The sequence below is a fragment of the Acipenser ruthenus genome, chromosome 12 (genome assembly GCF_902713425.1).
Source record: "Acipenser ruthenus chromosome 12, fAciRut3.2 maternal haplotype, whole genome shotgun sequence".
In the NCBI taxonomy this organism is placed as follows: Eukaryota; Metazoa; Chordata; class Actinopteri; order Acipenseriformes; family Acipenseridae; genus Acipenser; species Acipenser ruthenus.
Genome location: NC_081200.1, coordinates 2253766 through 2281127, shown reverse-complemented (window position 1 = coordinate 2281127; position 27362 = coordinate 2253766). Strand labels below are relative to the sequence as shown.

At 41.4% G+C, this 27362-nt stretch overlaps 2 protein-coding genes across 4 annotated transcripts; one reads left to right on the top strand and one right to left on the bottom strand.

Moving 5' to 3' along the window:
- Nucleotides 1–19: 19 nt before the first annotated feature.
- LOC117417483 (coiled-coil domain-containing protein 50-like) lies at nt 20–25673 on the top strand. 3 transcript variants are annotated; one of them, XM_059034322.1, is made up of 12 exons: nt 20–133; nt 12354–12416; nt 14462–14591; nt 15608–15698; nt 16123–16228; nt 19696–20340; nt 20563–20687; nt 21142–21186; nt 21345–21449; nt 21921–22000; nt 22268–22374; nt 23055–25673. In XM_059034322.1, exons 3-12 carry the CDS (start codon nt 14533–14535, stop codon nt 23072–23074), a joined length of 1383 nt encoding a protein of 460 aa, XP_058890305.1. In that variant the 5' UTR covers nt 20–133; nt 12354–12416; nt 14462–14532; the 3' UTR covers nt 23075–25673. The 3 variants fall into 3 exon arrangements, with proteins under 3 accessions (XP_058890305.1, XP_033885548.2, XP_033885549.1); XM_034029657.3 differs by lacking the exon at nt 20–133 and adding an exon at nt 7236–7510; XM_034029658.3 differs by lacking the exons at nt 20–133; nt 19696–20340 and adding an exon at nt 7240–7510.
- On the bottom strand, nt 1258–4009 carry LOC117416606 (urotensin-2B-like). The gene is made up of 5 exons (XM_034027857.3): nt 3791–4009; nt 2912–3022; nt 2599–2636; nt 2205–2292; nt 1258–1881 (listed from the first exon to the last, which is right to left on the bottom strand). The coding sequence occupies exons 1-5, from the start codon at nt 3888–3890 to the stop codon at nt 1856–1858; spliced, it is 363 nt and encodes a 120-aa protein (XP_033883748.1). The 5' UTR covers nt 3891–4009; the 3' UTR covers nt 1258–1855.
- Nucleotides 25674–27362: the final 1689 nt, after the last annotated feature.

The window sequence follows — 27362 nt, the reverse complement described above, 5'->3', positions numbered from 1 at the left end:
CAGAAACGCGTCCTGGAAACCGGTCCGTCTACCAACTCCGTCCTGAAAAAAGAGAAACACTGGAACATTAGCAACAAAAGGCCCGGGGGGAGAGGAGCACGAGCGGTGACAATAGTCTTTCAAGGCATTCGAGGTTTTTTTTTTTTTTTAATTTATTTTATTAATTATTTAAATGTCATTGTCTTTTGGTTCATAAATCATTCTTTATATTTTTATATTTAAATTGTTACATATACAAGTTGTTGCATTGCCTTGTCCATGCTCTAAACTAAAGGGATGTTGTTGTAATAGTTCAGTCGTCAGCATATCATTGCCTGTCTATTTTAACTGATTCCATTCATGGATACGCGGTTTTCTTGTTTGTTTAAATGTCCTATAGTTTGGTTTCAAATGTGCTTATATTCAATAGGAATTATTATAGTTATAGACATTTTCGCACTTTTACCATTATTATCCATCATTATGTGTACATGAATTCCCCAGCCTTTATGTCTATCTGTGTCTGTCGCGATCTGCTGCAGGTCAAGATGGAAAGTACTCTGATATCTGTCTGTCTGTCTAGCTACACTCTACACACGTATTAGATGTAATAACTGTATAGACAGTGACTGGGATATCACCAGGGCTTTGAAGGTAACAGTAGAACTTGTTGCTAATTGTTGTTCATTTTCTCTGTTGTCTTGTTGTTGTTGTTGTTTCTCTTGCTTGGGAATGCATGCACCATAGACATAAAGGCAGTTGCATGCTGGTTTGCATGAATTTTAATCTGTTGCGAACTTTTACTGTACCAATGAATTACATAAATCAGCCGCATGGTGGTGCTATTGCACTGCATTAAATTGATATTGAGGGGGCTGTAAAGCTGTTTTAAGGACAGAGGCTGAAAGGAGTAATAATTATGGTTTCGTGTACACTAAATGATATTGATTACTTAAAAAAGTGATCGTCAAAGTACATCGCTGTAGAGAAGAGACTCAATTCCATTCCCCTCAGTTATCACTTTGAGCCTGTTAATATCTGATGTCATGAATGAAATGGGGTTCATCATTTCATGGGCTGGGAACTTGTCACAGATTCCTTGTAAACTCATGAGTGGAGCTGTAGTGGTTAGGGCTACAGGTACTTTGGGTTTGAAGAGTGAATACATACTGTAGGGAGTTCATTGTAAACAAGATCAATAATGAACTGCTGGAAGAGAGTGAGGAAAGCAGTTTGAACCATCTGTCTGTTATGAGAAATAAATGTCAAGACCACCAGTAAAATTCAATTCAATGCTTTGTACATTGTTTTATTTTCAAATTAGATACGCGTACAGCATTTTTTATGGAGTTAAATGACATCATCTGAGACTGCAGGCTGGTTTCACACATCCCGATTGCCACCAATGCTACCTTGTGAAAGGTAGTTCAATATAAGTGAAACCAGTCACATCGCATACTCGTAGCAGGACAAAACAACAAAACAAAGAGATGTACAGAGGCAAGCATAATAGGATAGTCAATATATTTAGTGTTGATATAATAAGAAGCTACAATTTACAGGGCTTGTTTTATCAGGAAATATGCACATAGTTCTCCTGGTAAAATAAAGTAAAATACTGTACATAGGATCATTTCCCTGATAATTCAATTTTTCTTTTCAATTTTATACCTTGCTAGTTTAGATACAATTTAGTTATGGATGTTTTAGATATAACACCTGGTTTTATGTGTTTGAACACTGAACTGTTTGAACACTCTCAATATACAAGTTTGAAATGGACCCTTTCTGCAGATGTATACATGCTGTCTGTCTATATATTACACATGATATTGAGGGTGACACATTGCTGGGGTGGTTGGAAAGGGTTCAGATCTCAAACACAGTACTTCCAGAAGCATGCTGCAGACAGACAGGGAAACATAAAGACAGTGCATTGCGTTACATTCAGCACACCATTTCTCAAGTCCAGGAAGCAAAGAAACATTCATAAAAACAAAACAAAAAACTCTTATTTGAGAGTATAAATATTTGAGAAGCAAAACTGAGTGTGATAGCGGGTGTGATAGTGGGTGTGATATAGTGGGTGTGATATACTGTGTGTCATATACTGGGTGTCATATAGAAAGATGTGGGTTTTGCACTGGAAAGGCATCTTTGTTTTCTAAACACCACTCATCTTCAGTAATAGTTGCCTGGCAGAGATAGTGATCAGGAGGATGTACCTCTTTTGCTCGGGTGTGCTGACTCCTTTCCTATTGCATTGGAGTCCAGCTGCTTCTCCAGGGCTAGGTTTTCTCTCAGTGCTGCCAGCTGTGAAATGATGCACTGCGTTAATACGTTTCATCAATACCGAATGCATAGCCGTAGACGCGTGGCATCATGATAGTGATAAAACCTGGATTCTAAGAGTGAAGCAGGGAGCTTACATTTGCTTTCTTGTTTCATTATTTGTACAATGATTATGTTTTCTCATAGATGTGAAAAGCTGTATTATTATTATTATTATTATTATTATTATTATTATTATTATTTCTTTTTGGTACTCTCAGAGAATGCCATATCATAGCAGTTTTACAGAACAGCACTTCATTATTATATAAATATATATTTGCATACCTGCTCCAGCTCTGCTAGCTTGCTTGCCAGCTCCAGATCTGTGACAGAGCAAGGAAATGATCAGTCCACTCGGAGCTATGAGATGTTTCAACTACCCACAATGAAAATAAATCTGTCCAGGATACATTAATAACACCTCAACATGATGGACCTATATTATAAATGTAAACTATGTCTAAATACACCATGGATCTATACACATCTGCTATATAGGTGTAGTTCTCATATAGTTCAGGTATATACTGTATTCAAGTTTGAAACAATACCTCTAGAATGCACATTAGCCCAAACCCTCTCCCATTCGAATGCTTACCATTGATCTCAGGCCTTCTTCCAGACTTGCCAGACAGACCTTTCTGCAGCAGCAGAGCTATGAGCTTGTCTTGGAAATCTGCGACGTCTTTTCCAGGAGCCAGCTGGTTTTCTGTGTATCCAAAAGCAATTAGATACACTTATAATATGTCATTTATAGAGCTTTTGGTATTTCAATGTGTTTGTCAACCTCTAAATAGCATTGTATAGCTACACTGCATGCACATGTGTTAAGATTGAAGCAAATGGTCAAAGAGGAGATCAATGGTTTGGCAAGAGCAGTCTATCACCCCTTCCCTCTCCAGCACTGTATACACACCGCGTCCATGTTTAACTAGGAATATACTACAAGAAATACCAGCAGCAATAGACAGGAATGAATTTCATCCCACACACCCCAATAGTACCACTGTAAACGCTTCGTGCAGGTTTAATAACATACTGCACGAAGTCTACTAATATAAGCAGGAGAAAAGCACAGTCAATTGCAAATTTGCCACAGATACATTTACCAAGAGTATATAGTATCATAATCAGTAAATCTGATAACATTACTGATGAACATTATTACTCATGGACAGATGTTAGCTAGCCTGGGTTAGCTTAGAGCAGAGTCCACTGAACCTTTGAACACCACTGAGCTGATCATTAAAAACGGATAGTTAGCAGAGCGATGTTCATTTAGATTGAATAAGCATTCAACTGTGGATTTATTCATAGCATTAAAATAAAATATCTGTGAACCCATTCCACTTATTGAAACAAGAAAAAGCTTACTAGTTCATTGAATTGTGCTTCAGTAAGAGTCTGAGCCAATGTATACGATTTGTATATGAATATAGCATCTTAGGAGCCTCTAATGACAATGCATGTAGCCCACCTTGAATCAGGAAACTCCTTCCATGCACTGCGTGAAGTTGGACCATCAGCAGTAGAGCCAGGAGGCCAGCGCAGAAGGGAGTGGAGAGGTCTCTGTCCATGGTGCTACAAGATCTCTGCTGGAGTCCCACTGGGTCTCATGGAGACTTTTGAAGCCGAAGAGGGGGGGCGGAGGGGTTGTAAATCAATGCCTGGGACATGGCAGTCTGTTTATCACCATCCCAGGAGCTGTCCACGCAAACACTGACAGATACAGAGAGCTCTAATGTCAGGACCCAGCCCATATATCTTCTATCAGGCTAATAAATAAAATCCGGATTCTCTTGCAAACTGAAATCCTGGGAGCGGTTGTCGCTTTTTTTTTTTTTTTTTAATTAATTTGAAATCCCATAGCAGCCAAACGTACTAGGAACTTGCTCTTCAATCTTAAGTAAGATGTATGGGATCGAATGGGATTTGTAGTATATTGAACAGGGCCAGCTACGCAATCTCAGTGCGTCACCGACCCAGTACATTGTGTTTATTGTCAGAGCGAAGGTGGAATGTTGAGAGCATCTTCGTGAAACTAGTGCCTTGCAGTTTGGTGTGGTGCCAGACATACTCTTGGTGGCTATAAGATAACTCACATCTTCAATGACAGGACATATCGTCATCAGAAGTTTGTGCACAAGACAAGTTCCGTGTTAAAAACATTCTTCTGAACAGTAATAATTCACTCCTATTTTTTGATAGAAGGAAAGATTCCTGTTCGTTTTTCAATACTAAGAATCTAGAAATAATCGAATATCATTAATTCAAGGTCTCTCTTAAGCACATGTGTCTTGTTAATCAATTTGTAACAGTAACATGGAATATTCCATTTTTAAAAAAGATTAAATAAAAAACTAGAGCCAATGTTTTAACATGGCCTACGTGTGAATGTAATGCATATGTTCCTAGCTATTGCAGACAATAAGCTTCGAGCCTATTTATCAGCATCAATAGAGGGAATGGTCAAAAGACCCACAGTAACGCTGTACCAAGGGTGTATATATCAACATATCTAACAGTGCCTGTGTGTGTCTCTTTTACAGACACATTTCAAAAGCCTGTTTAATAGACTCTGAATCTATAAAAACATGTTGCCAGTGTTAATGCTTTGATATTGTGCCTGGTTACTTTTTTGCTCTATTTGATAGGTTAATTTGCGTGTGCATCAAATTAAATTCAGTAATCCTGTAAATGATCTTAGAAGAAACTGCATCAACAGATCAACTGCTAGATCAATAAATACATTTTTGACTGAAATTTACCATTCACATTTTGTCCAGCAGAGTGCGCTGCTGTCTCTGCTAGAATTCTTTTCCCAGCAGGTACTGCTGACTGTAGCGTAAACGCTGTATTTTGCGTCAGTATAATCGACAATTAATTACGTCACAATGAGTATTTTCTTCTATATTATTTTTTTTTTTTTTTTTGCAGTATAAAATATATGTTTAAGTGTCCAGTGCAATAATGAGGAATGGAATTACAGGGCACATTTTCAAAGCATTTACTAAATATTCTAATTACTCCTATTTTGTAAATGGGGAAAAAAATCATGGTATTGTTTAAAAAAAAAAAACATGACAAACAAACACTGTGAAAGTGACAAAAGGGCTTGAATTATGTTATTTAGTTGTTCGTTATTATTTTGTGTCTCCTTTAATAAAAAATAGGGGTTCATTTGTCATGTAAGTATACACTTTGGAAATCTAGCCGTACAGTTTAGGATCGCTGTTATAAAGAATTCAGTGTCTGTTATTTATTTTGTGTTTTTCTTTTATCTAAAATAAAATACAAATTGAACTGAACTGAAAGACAGCTACTGGTCCCCTTACTTGAATACTTCACCCTTACTGCCCTTCCTGTGTCCTTTACAAAACCGAACCTGTGTCGAATTCATGATATATGTTGTATCTGGTGCAATTAATCAATACACATGACGTACTGGGAACAAATGAGATTTCTCAGGCATCGCCTCTGATAGAACTGCCTTCAAGGTACTGCTAAGTGAAGCCAGACAGGCCTGTCCATCACTGAGTGGTAACATGAGGTTCGCTCTGTCAAGTCATCCCATCCCTTTTAATGAAATGGAATTCAATCAGACTCAATGATGCCTGTCAGTGTGTGTTAAGATACTGAGGCTGCAGGTATAACGTCCTGGAGATCAAAAGCATCGTCACTACAGCGTGGAGCGCTTTTCAAACTTTACAGGAGAAAAACAAGGACCAGCCCTGACGTACAAAAAGCTTTGCCAAAACACTGCACAGCTTTACAAACACTGTGATGAAGAATTAGCACAACACAATTGCAATAATCTTAATCAGATTGTCTTTTCGTTCTATTAATTACAGCAGCGCTATAATTAAAACGTAATCGCATAGTAAATTCACAATTCAAATGACTGGTTTAATTCCTAACTGTCAAGCATCAGACGTCTGCAGCAATCTGTATTGCTTTGCCTTGTTAAGTGTTTAAAAAGGCGTTAACTGGGGGACATCTGCAGGAGGTCCTTTCTTAATGAGCTTGCCTGCTTCAAATGGAAGCAGCCACGGCAGAGCTCTGGTGTGTTCAGTCTGAGTTTGTCGTGCTAATGATGCACACACTGTAGCACTCAGCCCAGGGATCAGGGCAATTGAACCAGCGCATGGCAGAGTTCTGGGACTGCTGCCTTGTGGTTCAATAGGACTGACCGCCCGTGGGCAGTAAAAAGCAGCTTGCAAACCAGTCTGGGTTAGAAGAGAAAATCAAACCCATATGACACCCAAACAGTAGCACGTTGTTTAATGTTTAGTGGTCTCTTGTTTTATTGTCAAGTGGTTTAAGCAAATTTGAACAATCCCTCATGTTATGTTTCGTAGCTGAATGCGGGCCAGTATAGACACCGGCAAGTATAGGAAACTGTGTTATTAAGATAGCAATGTTTTAGGAAAATCCCAAGTCTATGACCGGTCATATCTGGTACCAAAGGATCAATCCAGTCCAGGATTTTGCTCCAGATTTGACTTTAAAAAAACAAGTTTCAGTTTGCATTGCTTTACAGCGCACGTTCAATGTAGCACTTCAATGTTCCGACAGTTTGCACAGTTTTTGAAAAATATATACGTGTATGTCATTGAAGGGTATTAGGAAATATGTATATGACGTTTCAATTCCATTTCTCTCATAAACAACAACATAAATACAACAAGAACATAAGTAGCCGTACAGTATGCGATGGCCGTTTACAAAATACGCACAGTTTGAAAAACATACAACAGAAGCGTTTCTATTTGTGCATTTCATCTCGGTTGAAGAAAAACTGAATCTAGCCTTTTTAAAAAAAAAATGTAAAGCAGTTCTTAATTCAAAGTATCAAAGGGGTGTGCTGTGCATTTAGTGCCAAACGCCTGTCGCCGGTGTATGTGTGTGCGCGCGGGGTTTACTGACCCGCTTTGCTCTCCGTAGCGCAGTGCTGCGATTTCCTCATTGTGTTTGTTATATTGTATCGTTTTCATGTGGAGAGGGAGATATCCGCAAGTCAGCGTTCGGGTCGCCGACACTAATCTGTGCTTAAAAACATCAACCTGAAACCCGGCTGAAATTTACAGCCCGTCATATAGATTCAATACCCTGCCGATCGAATCTGAAAACAGTACAATCATCGGCAACATGGCTGATCTAAGTATTGATCAGAATAAATTACCTGGCGTGAAAGAAGGTGAGTTTGTGTTGGTCCAGTAAACGTTTGTTTTGATCACAGAAGCTGTACCACAGGTGCATGCGATACGATACAGTATGGATGCGATATAACATGCAAACCGATCGAAACAGGTATGCTCACACCTAATTAAGAAGGTTTTTATCACCGCACGGCTTCTCGATTCGTTTACCAAAATCGTTGTAGTATATTGCCAGTATATTTCAATGTTCAGTTATATTGTATTTTTATTATTTTTACTATGCATAATTTTAAATAATTAGGTTTTAAAATAATCGTGTTTTGTCATATTCACTGGAAACGATGTAGGTAGGACTATTTATGTTTTTCAATTCCCCGGAGAACTACGGTATGTTTTGCTTGTGTGTGTGTGTGTGTGTGTATGTGTGTATATATATATATATATATATATATATACTCAGCCCGTTTTACCTATTGTCTGTACGCTCCAGGGATGCAATATGAAATCGTCTTCATTACACTAGCACCAAATAATCTCAACGCCTGTTCTTGATACGATAAGGAATTATAACGAGCCTGCCGGTAGCATGTGTGTTGTGCTTTGTGCGGTTTTTTTTTTATTATTATTATTTCTTTCCATTCATTATTGACAGTGATCTAGTCTGTAATTGCCAAGGTCGTGTCCCTAAGTACTATACCGCAAGAAACGTACACGGGCTGCTTATTAATACGCGTATGTTAAATATTGCGTACAGAGGAATAACAGCACCAGTGACCAAAGGGCTGTGTGTACTGTATGTGGGCCACTGCTTTCTCAAGTAACGTCCATGTTTAGCTCCTGCTTTATGCGGCAACGTAGATCTTGATAAGGCAAAGCTTGGTTTTAACTAATTATGTACACAGACTGGCACCAGCCTCAGTCGGAGACTAGGGTCTGCAGTGCAGCCAATTTGTGCTCAGCCCGCTCACATTTGAGCGTTTTTTTAATGTACATTTATTATTTCATAAATGCGTGTAATAATTACTTGTTGCGCACAAGTTCTATTTTGCCTCAGTTCATGAAAAGGTGGAAATCACTGGGCTGAAAAAGTGAAAGCGCCAGACGGAATTAATTATTCATTGTCTGCCTCTCGCACTCTGTTCATCAAGTCTCACACAGAAGTAGTTTAAGCATTGGGATTATCTATCTATCTATCTATCTATCTATCTATCTATCTATCTATCTATCTATCTATCTATCTATCCTGAAATATCTTCCATTAAGAAATCTATTGTAGTCGTGCCCCCCGCCCCCTCCTCAAATTGTTAGGTTTTTTCATTGATACAAATAGCCTACCCAGAGCATATGTGCCAAAACACAGCTGCCACTCATCTGCATTGTGTAACACATGGGAGAAGGGGGTTGGTGCTTTGATTAGCATTATAATGGAGTCTATCCAGAATATCACAATGCTCTGCTCTTTCAATGGCATTTCTCACAAGCCATGTAGATGGGGGAAAGAAACCCCCTACAAGAAATTCATTAGTGAATGACAATACAGTGACTCCCAGAGACCCACACCCAGCGCACAACTAAACTAAAATAATTCTCTTTAAAGGACCGATTGGGCAGAGCAGGGACGGAAACAAGACTCCTATCGCATAGCAGGATTGCGTTAGTGTTGCAGTGAAATGTGTGGCTGTTAATCTTCAGTTATTTCTACTGTATCTCCGCGGACCGGTTGCTGAATTGTGGGAGTAAATGAGCTGACACGGATTATTATTATTATTATTATTATTATTATTATTATTATTATTTATTTCTTAGCAGACGCCCTTATCCAGGGCGACTTACAATCGTAAGCAAATACATTTCAAGTGTTACAATACAAGTAATACAATAAGAGCAAGAAATACAATAACTTTTGTTCAAGCAAAGTACAAGTGTGACAAACCACAATTCAATAATACAGCAGATAATAGTGATAGTTACATCAGGATATGATTAAATAGTGATAGTTACATCAGGATGTGATTAAATACAAAGTACTACAGGTTAAACACTTGGCAGATTACAGTATACTGAAGTACAGGATTAAATGCAGTAAAATAGGGGGCAGATAAGAGCAAAATAAAGCACATTTACATGAAGGGTGATAGTGTCCCAGGACACAAACAGAGGAGTTCTACAGGTGCTGTTTGAAGAGGTGAGTCTTAAGGAGGTGCCGGAATGTGGTCAGGGACTGGGCAGTCCTGACATCTGTAGGAGCAAGGGTGGAGAAGGAGCGGGCTCTGGAGGCAGGGGAGCGTAGCACAAAGAAAAAAATGCAGCACAAAGCAGAGAAATGAAGTGATCTTGTGGTTTATTTCCCCAGTGGTGCTCACTTGGGGCTCTTTCAGTGTTGTTGCTCTGAACAGGTCCTGAAGTGTTCAATTGAGAAGTCCAGACCCTTGTACCAGCCAGGACTTTCATTGTTTAATTGAACCCTGGTGTTCAATAAGTGATCATCTGGCTGGAACAATGTCAAGGATTACAATGGACTGTATTAAACATTTGAAATAAACGTGATTTACAATCAGTGTTGTATCGACTGTTGACATCACATACCGTGCAGCACATTCTTCCAAGGTTAGGCACCAACAACTCGGCAGAAAGAGCTGCCTGTTTTCTGGGTGAATAAGTGTTGGGAACATGCATGTGTGCAGCAGCTGTCTAAGCCTTGGCTGTGACTCCTACCAGCGTGAGCTTGTGAAAACAGTGTGCATCATAACCCCTTTCACTGGGAGAATTGCAAACTGTGTTTGTTTTTTACTGTTCCAGATCCAGACATACCTTTTATAGTGATCGCAATATAGCATTTGAATTATTGATACTAGTAAAGATGCCAATTCACTTAAACATCATGGTTACCACTTAAACATCATGGTTACCATGGTTTTATTTTTAATTCCAACACCATGGGCCTTATTAATCCAAATCTTACATTTCATGAAATAAGCTAGTATTGCTTTTTGAACGAGAGTTGTAAACTGCCCAACACAGGTTACTGTGGTTTCTAACTGAAACAACGGTTAGCAATGATTCCGATTGGCTGAGCAGCAACAGTGTTCTGATAAGGCCACAGTCTGGTCTTGATTCTGAGAATCGCGGAGGAAATGGATTTGCATGCTTCTGAGTAAAGCCCACTCTCTTGTGTGTTATCACAAGATGTCATGTTGTTGTTTTGTGTTTTAAATCTGTGCTTCGTCAGCTCTTCTGTGATAAGGCCCCGTTCCTTCCCAGAATCGTCAATCTAAGATTGTGCCTTAGATTAACCTTATCAGGAGGGGCCACATTTTTGTATTCAGAGTTGAGTATTTGAAATTCAGGAAGCCACTGTTGAATAGCAGTAGTGTGTAAACCCTGAATAAGTAGCATTGGTAGAAATGCACTGTCCTTTTGTTGTACTGTCAGCATGATCAAATAACCCCTGTATATTGTACAAGAAACTGAGCAGGTTCATCACACACACACACTGTCATAGCATCAAAGAAACTTGAAAGGCAAATGATGACTTTTATCTTGTTCATAAGCAGAAATGTAGAACGTGTCTGATATTTTCTGGGAAGAAGAAGAATGATTTTTCAGTTCGAGCAGGAGTGGAAGTAGATAGGTGCACCGTTTGATACATCCCAGGTTAATCTGCACACCCTAAAGCTATTCCTCCTGGCTGTGGATTGTTTAATGAACTTGCTGAAGCATGTAATGACTCGAATAGCTGTGCAGTGATGATTTTCTTTCCATTCCTGCTTTTGCTGTGATTAATCCTATGATTGACTTGCCCTAGTGACCTGCGCAAGACTGCAGTATCGCTGGTCACCTCATTAGCTTAATAGGTCCCCAGCAAAAAAAAGAAAGACAACAGTTATTAGTGAGTGTAAATGTACTTACTGCTTCCCCCATTAGTGCAGGCTGTACTTTAGTGATTATCTGCCAAGTGCTTTGATAAGATCTTGAAAGGTGCCAGACCGTTTTTAACACCAATGCCCCAGCGCTGTCGCACAGGGGTATTTTCCATACAGAGTTACTGATCTGGTAGTTTTGCAAGAGGGTTTTTCCCGGTCAAATCAAAACGAGAGTCTTCTAAGTAACTGTACGTATGTAAATGCACAAAAGCTAGTGGAATGCAATGCCAGTACACTTGCGGAAATTGGAAATGATGCATCTACTGTATAACTTCTGCTTCTCAAACTTACAAGAAAGCAAGTTAATTCTGGGACTGAGAGAAGGCAAGACTCGATACAGGATTGAGACTTGTGAAACCACAGGGTTATTTCTGTTTGTTTTTTAACAAAGTTCAAAGGTGGTACCAAAGTTCATTAAAATACCAGAGTGACACACTTAGTGTTTTAGGGGTTCTTGCAGATCCACAGAACACAGTACATTGAAGCAAGGAAAGTGCAAAAAATCTGGAGAAGGGGGTTCCATGCATCCTGAATAAACTCCTTTTCATGAAATGGTAGGCAAAACACTAGGAATGTGTCTTTATCCAAACAGCTGGGCATGTTTGAATGCTTTGCTAATTGTGACTAATATATATAATCTCTAACCCTAGAGGTAAAGGCAGGGTTTTTGGTACATGTGAATGCAAAACGCGGCAGTTGTAGAGGCACACTATTTCTAGCTCAGTAGGCCACTTCTTGGTTATAATCTCCCTCCCGTGTGTTCGCAACCAACACTGGGCTATTTAAAAGTGGCACAGCTGTGTCACCATGGTCCCAGATACATTTTCATTTCATCTTTCTTTTTGACCTTTTTTTAAACCTTTTATGCCAACTCGATATCCTTCACGTTTGCTCTGTGATGAATGGCGTATTTCTGAATGCTGATCTCTCTCTCTCTCTCTCTCTCTCCTGTCCGCAGTGTGCCGGGACTTCGCTGTGCTGGAGGATCATACCCTTGCCCACAACCTGCAAGAACAGGAGAGTAAGTGCAGCCCAGGCAGTGAAAATAAAAGAACAAACTGGATATGACTGGGAGAGGGAGAGAGCACTGCATCTTTTACAGTACAATCTCCACTCCGACTCGCAGGCTGCACCTGCAAGATTATATTTGACCGAGCAGATCTGGCATTTATTGATGTCATTTCAGCTGCTTTAGCTTCAGAGTTATACTTTGCAGACACTCCCAGTGAAAAATGAATTGGTAAAATGGTAATCTGGTGCTTCTCTCCCTAATTGCTTCACCACCCACTAGCCTCCATCCTTTTTATTGTGACATTTATAGAGCAGGTTTGTGCAGAACATCACAGCCCACAGCTGCAGGAAAGAAGGAAGTGCAGCCTAGAAGAAAACAGAAATAGTTCTTTACTGTTGTTAATGAAACTGCCAATAATCCAGTAACTTGATTTTATTAATAAAAAACAGACTTTAAGAAGAACATTCTTATGAAAGTTGTGATTAAAGCTGTGAATCAAGCCAGTTGCAGCATTCTTCTGTGTGGTGCAGTAGCAGGCTCCATCGACTGCAGCTTGCACTGTTTTCAGAGAAGTTTGAATCTCAAAGTATCGCTTCTGCTTTATTCTGAAAAGAGAGAGACGCCACCTTTAAAAAAAGAAAGAATTTGAAACAGCCTTTTCTGTATTGTGACAATCGGCTTTCTATAAAAATCTCGATTGTACTTCATTCTGGTTAATATTATGATATTATTGAAAAATGAATTATTCTGGATTCTTTATGGTACTGAAAAAACATTCTCAGTAACTATGAACTAGGGAGAAAGGAGAATCATGTTTATCGTGATAATTGCTAGATGATAATCAACCACTGAAAATGGGGTTATGGTCCAGCTCTACAACTCCCAATGCGTTTACAAATATGTGTTTGCTGTTGAGGCTAGGATAGTCATGTTGCCCGAGACTGTGGTCAGATTGGAGCTTGTGGGGGAACCACGATTCTATATTGAATCCAGTCGCTACAATGAGTATAATTTAATATAGAATGGAGTTATGACTTGTGACGTTGCCTTGGTAAAAGTGCAGAGTAATGGAAGATAAAACACAGGAAAGCATTGTAAATAAGCAAGCACGGTAAACTGCGATAAACTGTTTTTACACCCAAAGTGTACGGCAGTCCAACGCTAGAGATGATAAATACTGTACCTCCATCTGTCTTTGGACTGACGCAGGTACCGCCTTGTTTCAGTCAATATCAGGATTTATTGACCACTGGAGGAACATGGGTATTGGCTTGGCCTTGAATTGAATTTCATTTTCTTTTTTTATCTGGGGTCAATAAACTGTGATTGCGTCAGGAACAGTCAGTCAGTGTCTCGTTTGATGAGCTGTGTCTGAGTGGAGATTTAAGAGGTTTTGACAGGGCAGATGATTGAGCGTGAGCAGTTTAGCAGAAACATGCATGAAAATGACCTGCAGGCATAAAGTGCTGTAGTAATATAGAGAGGTCTTTCAACAGGGCGCCTTAGCAATCTGACCATTTGATAATCCACTGATTCACTTATCAGTTTATTGACTTTTTTTTTTTTTTTTAATAATGTATAATTTGAGAACTAGGAAGATCCCATTGAGCTTCCTGGTGACTCCATTCAATTAGAGAGATGTGATACTTAACAGGGATGGAAATAAGACTCATATTGCAGAGCAGTTTCACCCATTCCAGGTTTTAAAATGAGCCACAGTGTATAGGTAACAACCTCGGATGTGTCTTATTAAAGTAGTAGTAAAACCAGGAATGGATCAAACTGCAATGCAATGGGAGTCTTGTTTCCACCACTGCTTAATTCGCCTTTTGAGACATGTTAGTAAAATGTACTTCTATAACGACCATTCTGTAATTTACAGGAGATAATTTATTACTTATTGCATTGTAGTTCGATACATTCTTAGTATAGTTTAATTTGGGTGTAACCTTTTGTATGGAGAATTCACAATTAATCTGTCTTAAACTGCGAAGTTTAAAATTATTACCTACAGTAATTCTAAATGAATCCTCTGTGTGTGTGCCCTCCTCCAGTTGAGAATCACCTGGCATCAAACATCCAGAAGAGCCGGCTGGTGCAGTATGACCTGCAGGTGGCGAAGAGAATGCAGGATGAAGAGGACAAGAGGGCGTGGGCTCGCAACCAGAGACACCAACGAGACATGTGGGTTCACACTTTACTAATCTCATTGAAGCCATTTCTCAGACTGAATAGGGGGTAAATCACGAGGCATTGAATCTCTCTCTCTCTCTCTCTCTCTGTGCCATAGTGTTTAATAAACCCAAGTGGAAATGCAATTAAACAAAGATTTCTCTCAGCTGAGGTGGTGAAAGGTGATGTCCTGAAAATAGAATAGTTTGCTAATAAACCACAGCAGTCTGGCCTCAGCCTTCCAAGGGATATGGTTTTGCAAATATTCTATTTATGTAGCTTAATTATTTATTAGTGTTTTTATAGCTTGTTTAACTAGGAACAAATCCACTGGGAGTTGGAGCTGTAGCTCAACATTTAGAAAGCCAGGCTGATTTCCAGCTCAGTAGAGGGAGAGGGGGATTTCCCTGTTCTTATAAACAAACTGCCTCCCACACCTGGATGTTATGACTGTCTCCCAAGCTACAGTTAGCGTTTCAAACACAGACAGGTGATATTTAGAGTTATATTTGTGGAAAGTATGATTATAAAGCTGTCTTTACATTGCATAGTGGAAAGCCTAATTGGCACACACTTCTGTCAAGCTGTGGCTTGATGCAGGCGTCATAAGTTTGAAATTCATGGAACTGTCTGTTTTATATCAAACCATCCAGAACAGTTTCATGCATACAAAATGTTATTAAATCCAGATACAGACTTTATAAAAAAAAAAAAAAAAAACATTTATTGGAATACCTTTGTGTAGTGGACCCTATATTTCTCAGAACCAGCTCCAGAGCTAGCCTCTTTTAAGAGACTGCAACCAATCCATGTCGACAATTGGATAAGCATAGAGACTGAACCACCTTCATGCATGGAAAGCTGGGTGCTATTGCCAGGGCTGTGATTGGCTTGGTCTCCAGTCCTAACAAACAGAAAGACAGACCTTTTTTTTTCCGTGGAAACTTGAAAGCTCCTGGATTGTCCGCTCTCTGCATGCATGGGTGTGTCCAGGCGGTGCGCTGAGTCTCTTGCTCTTGTCGTTCCAGAGTGCACAGCGATAACGAGATCGCACAGGAGATTCAGGAGCAGCTGGTGAAGCAGGCCCTGGATAAACGACAGCAGGAGGAGAAGGACGAGGTGAGGCTGTACCTGATTAGACCTGATATGAGCACGCGTGTGAAGCCACTTGACCATAGTCATAGTAGTAATAATAGTAATAATAACCAGATGTAGGCATGCTTATTGCTTTGTCAGGAAATACCTTAAAAGGCCATGTGTGTACAATTTGACAGTTTGTTTCTGCATTTGGACACTGTGTCAGAGATACCTGTGAAAAAAGCAGCACTGAGAACTCACCTGGCTGTGCTGTGTTAGGGGAACCATGCTGACCCCTGCAGGTCAGACCAGGTAATAGATATCAGCTCTATTAACGGTCAGTACAAAGGTAAAGACGCAGATTAGCAAGGCAGTTGGTTCACACCCCTTCTCAGGCTGCTACACCGATACAGTGAATTCGGCTGCCTCTTAAGTAGAAAGAGTTCAAGTGTAATTGTTTCCCCAGGCTATCGCTCGCAGACTTCACGAGAAGGAGCTGAAGGAGGAGAGGAAGAGGAAGAAGCAGCTTCAGGATGTGCCTTATGAAGACCGCTACTATGAAGACAACGGAGGTACTCTTGCTCTTAAAGCTGTGGGGTTCCTTCTTCCTGGCACTTCTTTTAATACTGCACTGAGAGACGCCTCCGTCCTTCAACTACACCGCAATGTGTCGAACGTACATCTGTTGTATTGATGAATTGAGCAGTGGAATGGTAAGGCAGTGGACCGATACATTCAGGATGCAGGAGTGCATTACCTTGGACTTGCTTGTAGCTGAGTAAAATGTTTCAAATGGAGGATTGTATGGGTTAACGAAGAACCAAGCCAAGCTGCTCAAAGTTTTAGTGGTTGATTGTTGAAGGATAGTGTAATACAAGGATAGAAGCAAGACCCCCCATTGCATAGCACTTTGATCCATTCCTGGTTTTATTAGGAATTGAATCAGACACACCTGAGCTTCTTATCTGTACACTGGGGCTGATCAAACTTGGAATGGGTGAAACTGCTATGCAATAGGAGTATTACTTCCACCCTTGTAATATCAGATTAGATTTAATCACAGCCCCACTACCTGTGGCATGTAAAAAGACCATCTGAGTAAAATTGGCCCGTTCAACTTTCAGAAGCAACACGTTTCTTGGCGTTGCTCTACAATATCTAAACATCTGTACTTGCTGGGCAAAAATGAGAAAGTAACAAAAAACATGCACAGTCCGGTGCTATTGCCTCATTGTACAGGGCTGAAATATATGACGAACCTCCTAATTCCTAATTGATTTTGCATGTGTTTTTTTTATTACTGTGGAATGCTACAGTAATTCCTTAATGCTAGGGTAGACACACCTCCCCCCACGGGTTGCTATTTTCAATGGGTAAACACTGTGCCGGTAGCTTGTCCTAAGTAGACCAAACAAACAGACTCTGAGTGATACCAGCAGACCACTTGGCTGGGAGGGGGCAGCCTGACAGTTAGAGTGCTGGTGGTCACATGGTCCGCCAGGCGCAGTACGGGTCCCATGTGTTTCAGCATCTGATCCCTTGCGAGGATCTTTCTGTAAGCCAGCTGGAACCGTCCAAACATGCTTTTACACACACAAGTAGACACACTCCCCCCCCCACTCGTCATCCAGGGCCATCTGATCTGTTCCACTCTCCATCTGGCGAGGAGATGCTGGCCAGCGCGCCCAGCTCATCCCCTCTGCTGACCGTGCTTCGTGCTGCCAAGTGGTACTGAAGCAGCAGCAGCATGTCAACGGTACAGTACGGCTCCTCTTTCTGTTTGGTGGTGGGCCTCTCCTGTTTGGCTGCTGTGGAAATGCTTGTTTGGGGTGGCGTCTGTCCTCCTGGCCGTCTCCTCCTCCTCCTTCTCCTTCTCTGGTTCTCCAGTCTGTCTGCACTCTGCAGACCCCTGGGATTTTGCTCCAACGTGATTCAAAAGGATGTTCTTTGTAATTGGATGGCCTGCTCTGTCATTTCTGCTCTCCCTGTTTGCTGTTTCCTGCCATGCATTACGTGTGTTGTGTTGTACGTGTTTTGTTTGTACCTGTTTCACCATTTAATGTGTGTAGCGTTTCATTTTATAACAGAACAGTTCATTGTCCGTCGTCCATGCTTACTGATTGATGCTACTATGGTGTGCCAAACAAGCTTTACCATTCTCTTGTCCCTCGAGACAACCGGGTGGTTAGTGTTACTTATGTTGATTTATAACTAGAAATATCATTAAAAAAAGAAAAAAACATTAGTTCAGATGTTACTCTTATGAAATTCAATTGGATTTCATATGAACTAAAGGATGTTATTTTCAAATTTGCTAACTATTTGTAGCTGTTTATATCACGAACTCAGTTGCTGGTTATTTCATTGTAGTTAATTGGCTATATCAAACCAGCTGACTCACTGGATCGTTAATGAACTTCTACTTGGTATTTCTGCTATCACACCCTAAATAGACTTTTTACACAATGCACAGCGTTATCAGCTTCAGGTTTCAAAGTCTAAGATCAATCTATTTTGTACCAGCACACTGGTTTACAGAACCCTAAACCTCCTGAGGTCTGCAATTAAAGGTGTAACCCAAACACACACTGATCTCGCCTGTAACCAGTTAGCCGAGAAGTGTTGTCCACACCGGTATGAGCTGATCAGTGCCTTTTCTCTTAGGAACGTCTCCTCTGGTTCATGCAAAAGTGATTTTTCAAATGCAATGCTCTGAATCTCTCAGGAAGTGAGAGGAGGCTGAGGGCAAGCAAATAAACAGATAAAAGCAAAGGGAAGTTCCTCAAATCCACATGGGATTTTTTGTTTAGGTAATTAAAGGCTCCTATTGATGTGTGACTGGCTGTGCAGCACAGAGTTTAAACAGGAAGTTTTCAGTTTAAGTGCTAGTTTGATTAATATCCTAAATGTGCAGGTGGGGACGGGACCCAGGTGCCACGTCACTGTGAGTCACTGTGTGTTTTGTACCACGTTCCATCTCACACGGTTTAAAAGCCAAGGGATTTCGTTCCTATTTTAAGCAGGTTAAATAAGGGCGCTTTTTAACCCCAGGCCTTTTCAACACCCGAAATGTATAGGACTGAAAACCTTTAGCTATACACGCACTCACATACACGGGTTAAAACACAGATACCAGTACAGACGCATACTGTTCAGACTAATGCAGACCCGCACTCTCACTGGGAGACACATGCTTGTACAAAGCAGCTCTGCAGGATGTGGGAAGGCTGGCCCTGGTTTCCTGGTTGTGTTTGACACAGAGGCTCTGTGGTTCGCTGTTAATCCCTGGACTTGCAGTGGGCGCACATTCCGTGGCAGTCGGCCTGCGTCTCCTAGGAAACGAGGGCCTGACACAATAGGCCAGGCTCCTCCTGAAGTAGAGAAGGATACGCAATAGATGACACAAGCAGCTGTGAGTCTGTGTTCAGCAATGACGTCCTGCTCTGCAGCACAAATCAGGGCAGTCAGTGATTCACAGACGACCCAAAATACAGACCAGCAAGGCCTACCTAAAATAAAAAATTCCAGAGAAAACGAAATATTGTGTTCTAGCAGCTGGGTGATTTGGCAGTGCCATATAAAGTCTTTCCCCTCCAGCAGTGATTGAAAGTTGTTTCCATCAGACTGGGTTCTGGTGTCTTGATTTCAGTTTCTAATGTACCTTTTTTTACTGGCAGTGTTTTAGAGAAGCCTAGGGCCTCAGAAGAATAGAGACTGAAGGGGTACTCTTTGAGGGATTTCTAAAGGGAACAGGTCCACGGGCAGGGCAGGGAATGGGGAAGCTTGCACCTTGGTATTAAACCTCACTAACACCATCGTTTTCATGAAGTCTTTGTCATTATTTCAAATGTCCTTGTCCTTTATTTATTCCAAGTTATAATTTGTCTGTTTTGTTCATTGTGTCATTATTGTTTAAACCATCAGTGTACTGCATGTCGTCTCAAGTTTTGCTCCATTTGGAACTAACCTTTGTTTTAACTAACCCGCTCCCGTCCCTCCCTCCCCATTGTTGCATGGTTTCCTTCCTTGGGCTGCTCAGACCACGTCCGAAACAGACATCAGGAGCGTGGGCCACAAGAGTCAGAGAGGCCACACAGACACAGACACAGGCACCGGAGCCGGGAAAGAGACCCCGACCCCCAGGCGGAATCCAGAGCGTCCCAGTCCACCTTCTACGTGCACGACGCCGAACCTACCAGGGCTCCCCACCACAGACACGAACTGCAGGAGCCCGAGAGGGAGCGAGACACGAGGAGGAAGGAGAGGCCTAGTAGACCCCCGCCACCCAACCACAGCAAGAACCACAGCAGGGAACACAGACAAGAACGTGGCAGGGAGATCAGACGTGATCACAGCAAGGAACAGAGAGGAGATCACAGCAGGGACAGCGCGCCACGCCGTAGCAGGGACGCTAGCCGGGAACAGCGGACTAGTGAGAGCTACGGGGCCTCGGCTGGCCTGAGCCGACGCTGGTCTGGGGAGGAGCACAGTGGAAGGGAGGGGAGGGAGGACAGGCAAAGGCTGCCCTCTGGGTGCGATGAGGTGTTCCATGATCCGAGCTCCAGACACTACACGAGGGACGCCAGGACAGAGCCCTCGTGTCGAGCTCAGGAGAGGCACGGAACACGCTCGCATTCCAGTGAGGACTGGCCAGAGAACCGTCCCCACCACAGAGACCAGAGAGGTAAAGGCAGGAGTGAGTGAGTGAGAGAGAAATAGTGAGGGGCATTCTGATGTAAGAATATGCCCAGGAAGGGAGGTTTTGTTGTGCATGTCAACATGGAGGAGAGGGCTACTGTATACAGAGAACAGCAGACATGAAAACTATTATACTGTACCATGAAACAAAGGCGATCAGTGAAAGCGCTACCAGGGAGTGGATTTCATTGTAGTTTTTGTTTTTCAGGGAGGAAACCCTGGGGGGAGTACGGGGTGCAGGAGGTGATTCAGGGAGTCACTCGACTCGACATCCGAAGCAGCGAGCTGACAGACCTGGAGGTAGCCATGAGGCTGCAGGAGGAGGAGCTAAAGGTGAGGGGCATGGCATGGGCAGGCGTTTACCTGTCAGGGGTTTGCTGTCCCCCTACCTCCCCCCCCCCCCAATACAAACCCACTATGAAGGGATACTGATTGTTTTTTCAAAATAGGTGTAGAAAGACAGGCCAGGCTTTTCAGTGACAGGCCAGCTGAGAAAATTGTAATACTGAACAAGATTTCAAATGGTTCTTAATTAGGGTTAAGGTTAGGGTTAGGGCAGCAGTTCAAAGAGAGCATTTTGTGTGTTTGAAAGAATGTAGTTCAGTTTTACACTGGTCCGTCTTTCTGCACCTGGTCAAGAGCAGAGCCCGTCTTCTGTACCTAAGCTGATTTCTCTCTCTGTGAACTGGGATCATTCAGCATTCTTCCCCTCTAAGCTGATAATGGATTGTTGATGGGGAGCGCATGTGTACGCAATTTTCAGGAAAAAAAAATCTTTATTTTTCAGGCTAGCAACTTAGACAAGAGGGCAGCCCAGATGGCACAGGATGAGGTAAGGGTCCCTTGTATAACAACACTCTAAACAGTCCAGTATTTCTATTGAACATTTAAAACCCACAATGTGCTGTTTTATCTACTCGCACATTGATTTTCACATTTTTATATTAAAAAGGAGATGTTTAATTTCCTGTCTCCTTTCTTCTTCCCTAGGAAGTTGCCCGGCTATTGATGGAGAAGGAGAAGAGACTGCACGTAAGGTCGAGGGATCGGGAAAAGGGGACTATGGAAATGAGACGACAGGAGCCGGAATGGAAGGTCAGATTTCTTGATCAGCACTTTAGGGACTTGTCGGGAGACATTTCTTCCATAGATGGAAGCCAGAATCGTAATGAATCGTGATGAATGCTCAGCCTCTGTAATGCCTCAAATTGAATCTCCTCATATTCCCTATCCCATGAACCACGTGACCAAGTGTAAACATTCTCCAAGAACGTCTTCATCCCTGTGAGGAAATAACTTTTTATCTTTGTTGTAAGTTTGTTTATCTTGGAATGTCTCCCGGGCAAACGTGTTTGTGAATGACGGCATCTGTGTCGGCAGATTCTCTGACATCCGATATCGCCCCCCCTACACACAGCTGGAGTGGAAATAGAGGGTGTATGTGCATTGGGGGGGGGGGGGGGGGCACTGCAACAAAGGGTGTTGTCGTGTCACACACATCGTATTTCTCGTGGTGGTGCACCGGGAGTCCCTCTGTCAACTTGTCACTCTGCTGCTGTGTTTCAGCCGGAGCAAGGAGAGGCGGTGAGGCCGCGATCCCGGGAAGGCTACGAGCTCCAGAGACCGAGGAATGACAAGCCGACTAGGTGGGGCAGCCCTTCACGGGCCTCGACATGTTCACTTTTTTGGAGGCACACGGTTCTGTTTAGCTCTCCTCAAACAGACAGGCTAGCCAAACCGTGTGAGAATCTGGCTGGCCAGATTAGAGGATGTGGCCAGGCTAAATTGGCTAACTGATTGCCGATTGAACCTGGCTCCCTTGAGAAAGATATGTACAACATATTGAAATGTTGGGCAGCTGGCTCTTTGAGCTAAAATATATATAATATATAAAATGTAATGTTTTACTATAGGCCGGCTCGACCCACGGGTGACTATGAAAACATTGATGCCAGCTACAGAAACACAGGCTCCCCCTGCTCGCCTCGACCCTCCTCCAGGTCTGACGCAGCATATAAAGGTAAGCAGAGAGGGGCTGGGGGTGGGAGTGGTGGAGCGGGCAGTTAGTGTGCTCTGTGTGTGCCTGTGCACATTGGGCAGTCGCAACTCAGAACAATGAGATAAAATAAAGTGCAGGTGTGGGTTTGTGCAGAGATGGTGACTTGTCCCATGCTTTAGAGTGGATGTTTTTTTACAATGCTGTTCTAGAAATGTGGAGGAGATTCATGTACTGTATAAAATAGAATGACAAGCAAGCCTTAAAATAAATGTTGTGCAGTTTCTGAGCATGCAACTGTAGGGATTAGACTCCTTGCAAGGATTATAAGAATTTGCAGCAGATTCCCAACTGCAAACTTTAAATGATACTTAACCTGAAACCTGTATATATTGTAATTTTGCTGCTGTTCCTGTTTTATTTGTGCTGCTTTAGTCAGCGAAGCAATAAGAACCTGTGGATTATTATAGTTATTATAATCCGAAACCCAGCAATAAAAAGCAGCGACTATTTAAAATGAATGTCAGTAAACATAAATAGCTTCTTTTATAAATTAATTTATATGCTTATTTAAGTTGACTCCAGTTTTACAAATTTTTGGACACTGGGTAATAATAATAATAATAATAATAATAATAATAATAATAATAATAATAATAATGCAAACTGCAGGCATGACAAGACGATTGTAATTTATGTTGCAGGTTCCTATTCCAGGCAGTGATCTCGGTTCCGTGCTCACTCTCCTTTGTAAGCTGTGGAAGAATAAACCCGATGTGGTTTCCTGAACATCATTTTTTTTTTTTTTTTTTTTTTTTTTTTTTTTTTAAGATCGCTGTTGACATTCCATTGCTGTCTAGTTCTGGGAACACTGGGGAGAAAATTTGTGAAGTGAAGTGACAATTTGGGAAGCAGACATAAAATTATATATATGTGAAAATGTTGTGAAATGTCTGAACAGACTGATGCCTGTCAAACGTTCTTGTGTGAAAAAGCATGCATGCACTGTGGTCTTTTTATACAGTTACATTTCTGTGTGTTGTTTTGTAGGGCAAAATTGTTTGGTGTGTGGAGTTATTGCAGGGTTATTCAGAAGCATGGGCGATGGGTAATGACCATTCAGCATGTGAAAGCCAATATATCCGCAGTGAAATCCGCTGGATCACGATGGGCATGGCTGCTGGTGAGCAGACTGAACATTCACACAGCCATTGCGGTTTGCACTTCTGAACAGCCCAGCCAGGCTCAGTGATTGTAGCGGTATGACAGTTCTACTTCTCACATTGCCTGACCTGGCTTGATTTCCAATCACAAAGCCTGCTTCAGTGTGAGGACATATCCATGCATTTCAAATTCTCGTAGCGTCCAACGCCAACACCTGTTCTCAGCTGCGAATAGTTTTGTTTCATAGCAGGGACACAGTCTGACTGGAGCACCCTTCAGCAGTCTTCATAGGAATAAGCATGGACCAGCTGACTACAAAACCCAGCACACAAATGCGGTGTGAGGCAGAACATTGGGAATTAAGAGAAAACCTGAACTGAATGCTTCAGATTTACAATGACTTGTAACTAATGCATCCCTTTTTTACTCCCGCTACGAGTAATAATATCCTTTGACGTCGCTGGTTACCTTCATGCTTTTCAGCAGTTGCAAACAGATTTTATTTACAAACAAAAGCCCTTGTCAGGGATTGCTTCTTACAGACTAAAGGAATTTGTACATGACGTACAGCTCAGAAAAGGTTTGCAGTTAATCTTACAGATTTACGTCCTGCCATCATTTCTCTGGTCTCGCATTGTCCTATACAAAAAGATGCACATGTCTTGCATTCAGGTTCACTGCTGTGTTGTAAATGTCCTTTACTATAATGTTACTCATTGTAAATTCTTTGATTGATAACTGGACCTCCCACTTGTAGCTAAAAACAGTAGCATCTTAGTTGCACGCAATATGAAAGAAACCAAGTGCTGGATTGTAAACTAAGCACCCTCCAATGTGATCACTGTCCTCCATGATCTTGTGTCTTGCATATAAGATTACAGGATACTGTATATCAGCTTGTTTTGATATTTTAAATCATTATTGTTCAGGGATGGAAATAAGACTCCTAATGCATAACAGTGTTCTCAGTTTCATGTTTTAATATGAACTTGATTAGCCACAGTGTATAACTGTCAAGCTCAGGTGTGTCTTGTTAAATAGTAAAACCAGGAACTGATCAAACCGCTATGCAATGGGAGTCTTTCCATCCCTGTTACTAGCAACTTTTGCGCAATTGTAAAATATTTATTTGAGATATTTTTTTACCAGACCATTTTATTTTTTTTTATTTTTATTTTTTTATATATATAAAAGTATTTTATTTGTGAAGTCTTAACATTGCCGTTTCTGATCAACTCCGCTGAAATTGTTGGTGTTGGTTTTGCATGGTATGAGTCGATACAGAATCATTGCCTCTTTGTGTGATTGTTTATACTTAACCCGAATATGCTGTAGAAAGATGAAAAACTTCTCAAACATTGTGGGTTAAGGACAAATTGCATTTAAATGACCTCCTAAGTGTACAATCAGTGTTTCTTATAAATCGTGAACTGTTTTCTGCCCATGAAAAAGGAGAAAATATGAAAAAGCAGCACAGAGCAGTGCCAGAGCCAAACTGTACAGTTACGCAAATACATCGGAAATGTGTTATTTTTTTGCCCGCTAAACTAACCTTTAGAAATATCAGTGAAAAATAATGTGTAAGTAATGCATGTTGGATAATCTGCAATGGCGATGGAATGTGCTTGAGATAAGGTGTGATAATGCGCCTGCTTTTATTTCTTTTTAAACAAATGGCGCCATCTAGTGTTGAGCTGTGGAACTCCTCTGTGGAGCGGTCACCTCTTCTATTCCAAAGTCATTGGCAAAAGTGTATTCACAAAGGGGAAGCGTTCTAAACCAGACATGAGCGGCTCAGACAGTGCGGTTTTACTCGTGTCATTCAAAAAAAGGGTTGTGTTCTTTCAGAATCCATTTGGAGTAAAAAGGCTTTGCTAACGAAGGTGGTGATTTGTAGTACTTAGGGATGTGACATTTTACTATTGTGATGCACAGCTGCATAGATACAGATCACAAAGGAATCATGTTTTATAAAGGCAATTGAAATTAGCAACCGCAATTTGCAATCCTTATCTATCTGCATATATTACTATATGCACAGTGTATGCATCTGCTCATTAATGTATTCTACTACATATACATATAGATATGCACTTGAATGTACAGTCTGTCTGTCCTTGGTTATGTAGTCATTCTCAATAAATCATGCTTAGTTTTCACATTGTGTTGTTATACCCTCTGTGTAAACTGATCAGTGCTTTGTAATAAAGTCGATAACCATTCTAATGTATTGCTGTCAGGATCAGGTATTCGTTCTGCTTTGCGTTCCCTCCACAGCCCCACTGTTTGCTTCATGGTTGTGCATCAGCTCTGAACATGTCTTGTCATTTATTGCCGGTACTGCTCTACAGCTTGCTCATCAGACTTGGTGATGAAAAGCATAACTGAAATGCTATCGATCCTCCCCCCCAATCTGAAGCCTGACAGCGGGGTGACAGGAGTAACTCGGCTGTAGTTTATTTATGTCCTTGATCAGCAGTGGCTGGGGAATATAAGACAGCCAGGGTTGTGTTTAGTTGTGAGCAGTGGCTTACAGTGCTTTGACAGGTACATCTTCAACATGACCTGAAATGTATATAAAGACCATCAACTGATACCACTAGGCTATGAAAGGTAAACCAGTCACTACCATCTCTGTCAGAACCATGTTCAGAGAAGATCACAGCATCAAACTGGGCTTGAAATGAACTTCATTTCATTGCATTCCTAGGTACTGTTGCTAATGCTCTGTTTCCATCTGCCACTTGGATTGATTGAAAGCACATTGATGTTGACACAGTTCGTTCAGACGCAGATCAGTGATCAAAGTGAATTGGGACTGACCGCACTATAAGAGAATTTGTTCTGGCCCAGTCCCTAGAAGAAGCGACTTACCAAGCATCCTTGTGCAAATACAGTGAAAAACAGTGGGATGTGGTTTTATTTTTTGTACTACAGCCCGGTTAAATATTGATCCCTACAGACCCACCTACGCTAGTTGCTTGACCCAATCATTAAAGAGAATACGCACATGGCAGTGCTCCTCAAAAAAATAAACAAATACATCAATTGATTTCTGTAATTTGAGTGCAAAGTAAGCTTAAACTTTCAGTGTACTGATTTCAAATAACATCAGCATGCTGTGGGGCGTGGCTTCCTCGCTCCCGATGGTGTGTCGTAGATGCAAGGAATTTAACTGCTGCTGTTGTACAGTATATCCTGATTGCCTGGCAAACACCCAGACAGGGAGCTTTGAAAACCAAGGCGCTGTCCCATTTCACCTTAACATAGCTCTGACTGTTCTTCATACATTCATCAGGTTTAAAGCAGAAATACAAATCAATCCAAGGTAACCAGTTTAGTTTCTGTATATGTATAATACCATCATAAACAACAATTGTGTGATTCATGTCATTCTCATGGGATTCTCGGGTTATGCAATGAACAAAATCAATGCTTCATTATGGATATCTTGGGGTCCATTCAATTGACCTTAGCACTGCCATTCAAATAATGAAAGGTGTCACTGAAAGAAATACACTAAAGAAACTGAATTGCACTGTGATATGTGCTGGTTGGCATAAATGAATGATTTCAGTGGTTGCGGATCAATGCTATACACCCCACCCCCACCACGTGTTCAACAGGATCTACAGGATCTTTTCATCAATTTGCAGTCTGTGTTTCTGATGCTTCACGTTCCTCATTTTGAGCCCCATTCTCGATCAAGCCACACACTAGAAAGGTGTTTGCAGTGCTGCAATACAAAGAGCCAAAGCTGTGTGGAACGTCAAACTGCTAGCACAAAAAGGTCTGCCATTGTTTGTGTTCTTATATCATTAACCAATACAGGTCAGAGTTGATTCTCT

Excerpts from the sequence above, each read along its gene's own strand:
- LOC117416606 (XM_034027857.3), bottom strand. The coding sequence starts at position 3,890 with ATGGACAGAGACCTCTCCACTCCCTTCTGCGCTGGCCTCCTGGCTCTA. Across the intron at positions 2,637-2,911 it reads AAGAAGGCCTGAGATCAATG|ATCTGGAGCTGGCAAGCAAG; the intron begins GTAAGCATTCGA and ends GCTCTGTCACAG. Across the intron at positions 2,293-2,598 it reads AGCTAGCAGAGCTGGAGCAG|CTGGCAGCACTGAGAGAAAA; the intron begins GTATGCAAATAT and ends ATCATTTCACAG.
- LOC117417483 (XM_034029657.3), top strand. The coding sequence starts at position 7,462 with ATGGCTGATCTAAGTATTGATCAGAATAAATTACCTGGCGTGAAAGAA. Across the intron at positions 16,229-19,695 it reads CTACTATGAAGACAACGGAG|ACCACGTCCGAAACAGACAT; the intron begins GTACTCTTGCTC and ends TGGGCTGCTCAG. Across the intron at positions 20,688-21,141 it reads TGCAGGAGGAGGAGCTAAAG|GCTAGCAACTTAGACAAGAG; the intron begins GTGAGGGGCATG and ends TTTATTTTTCAG.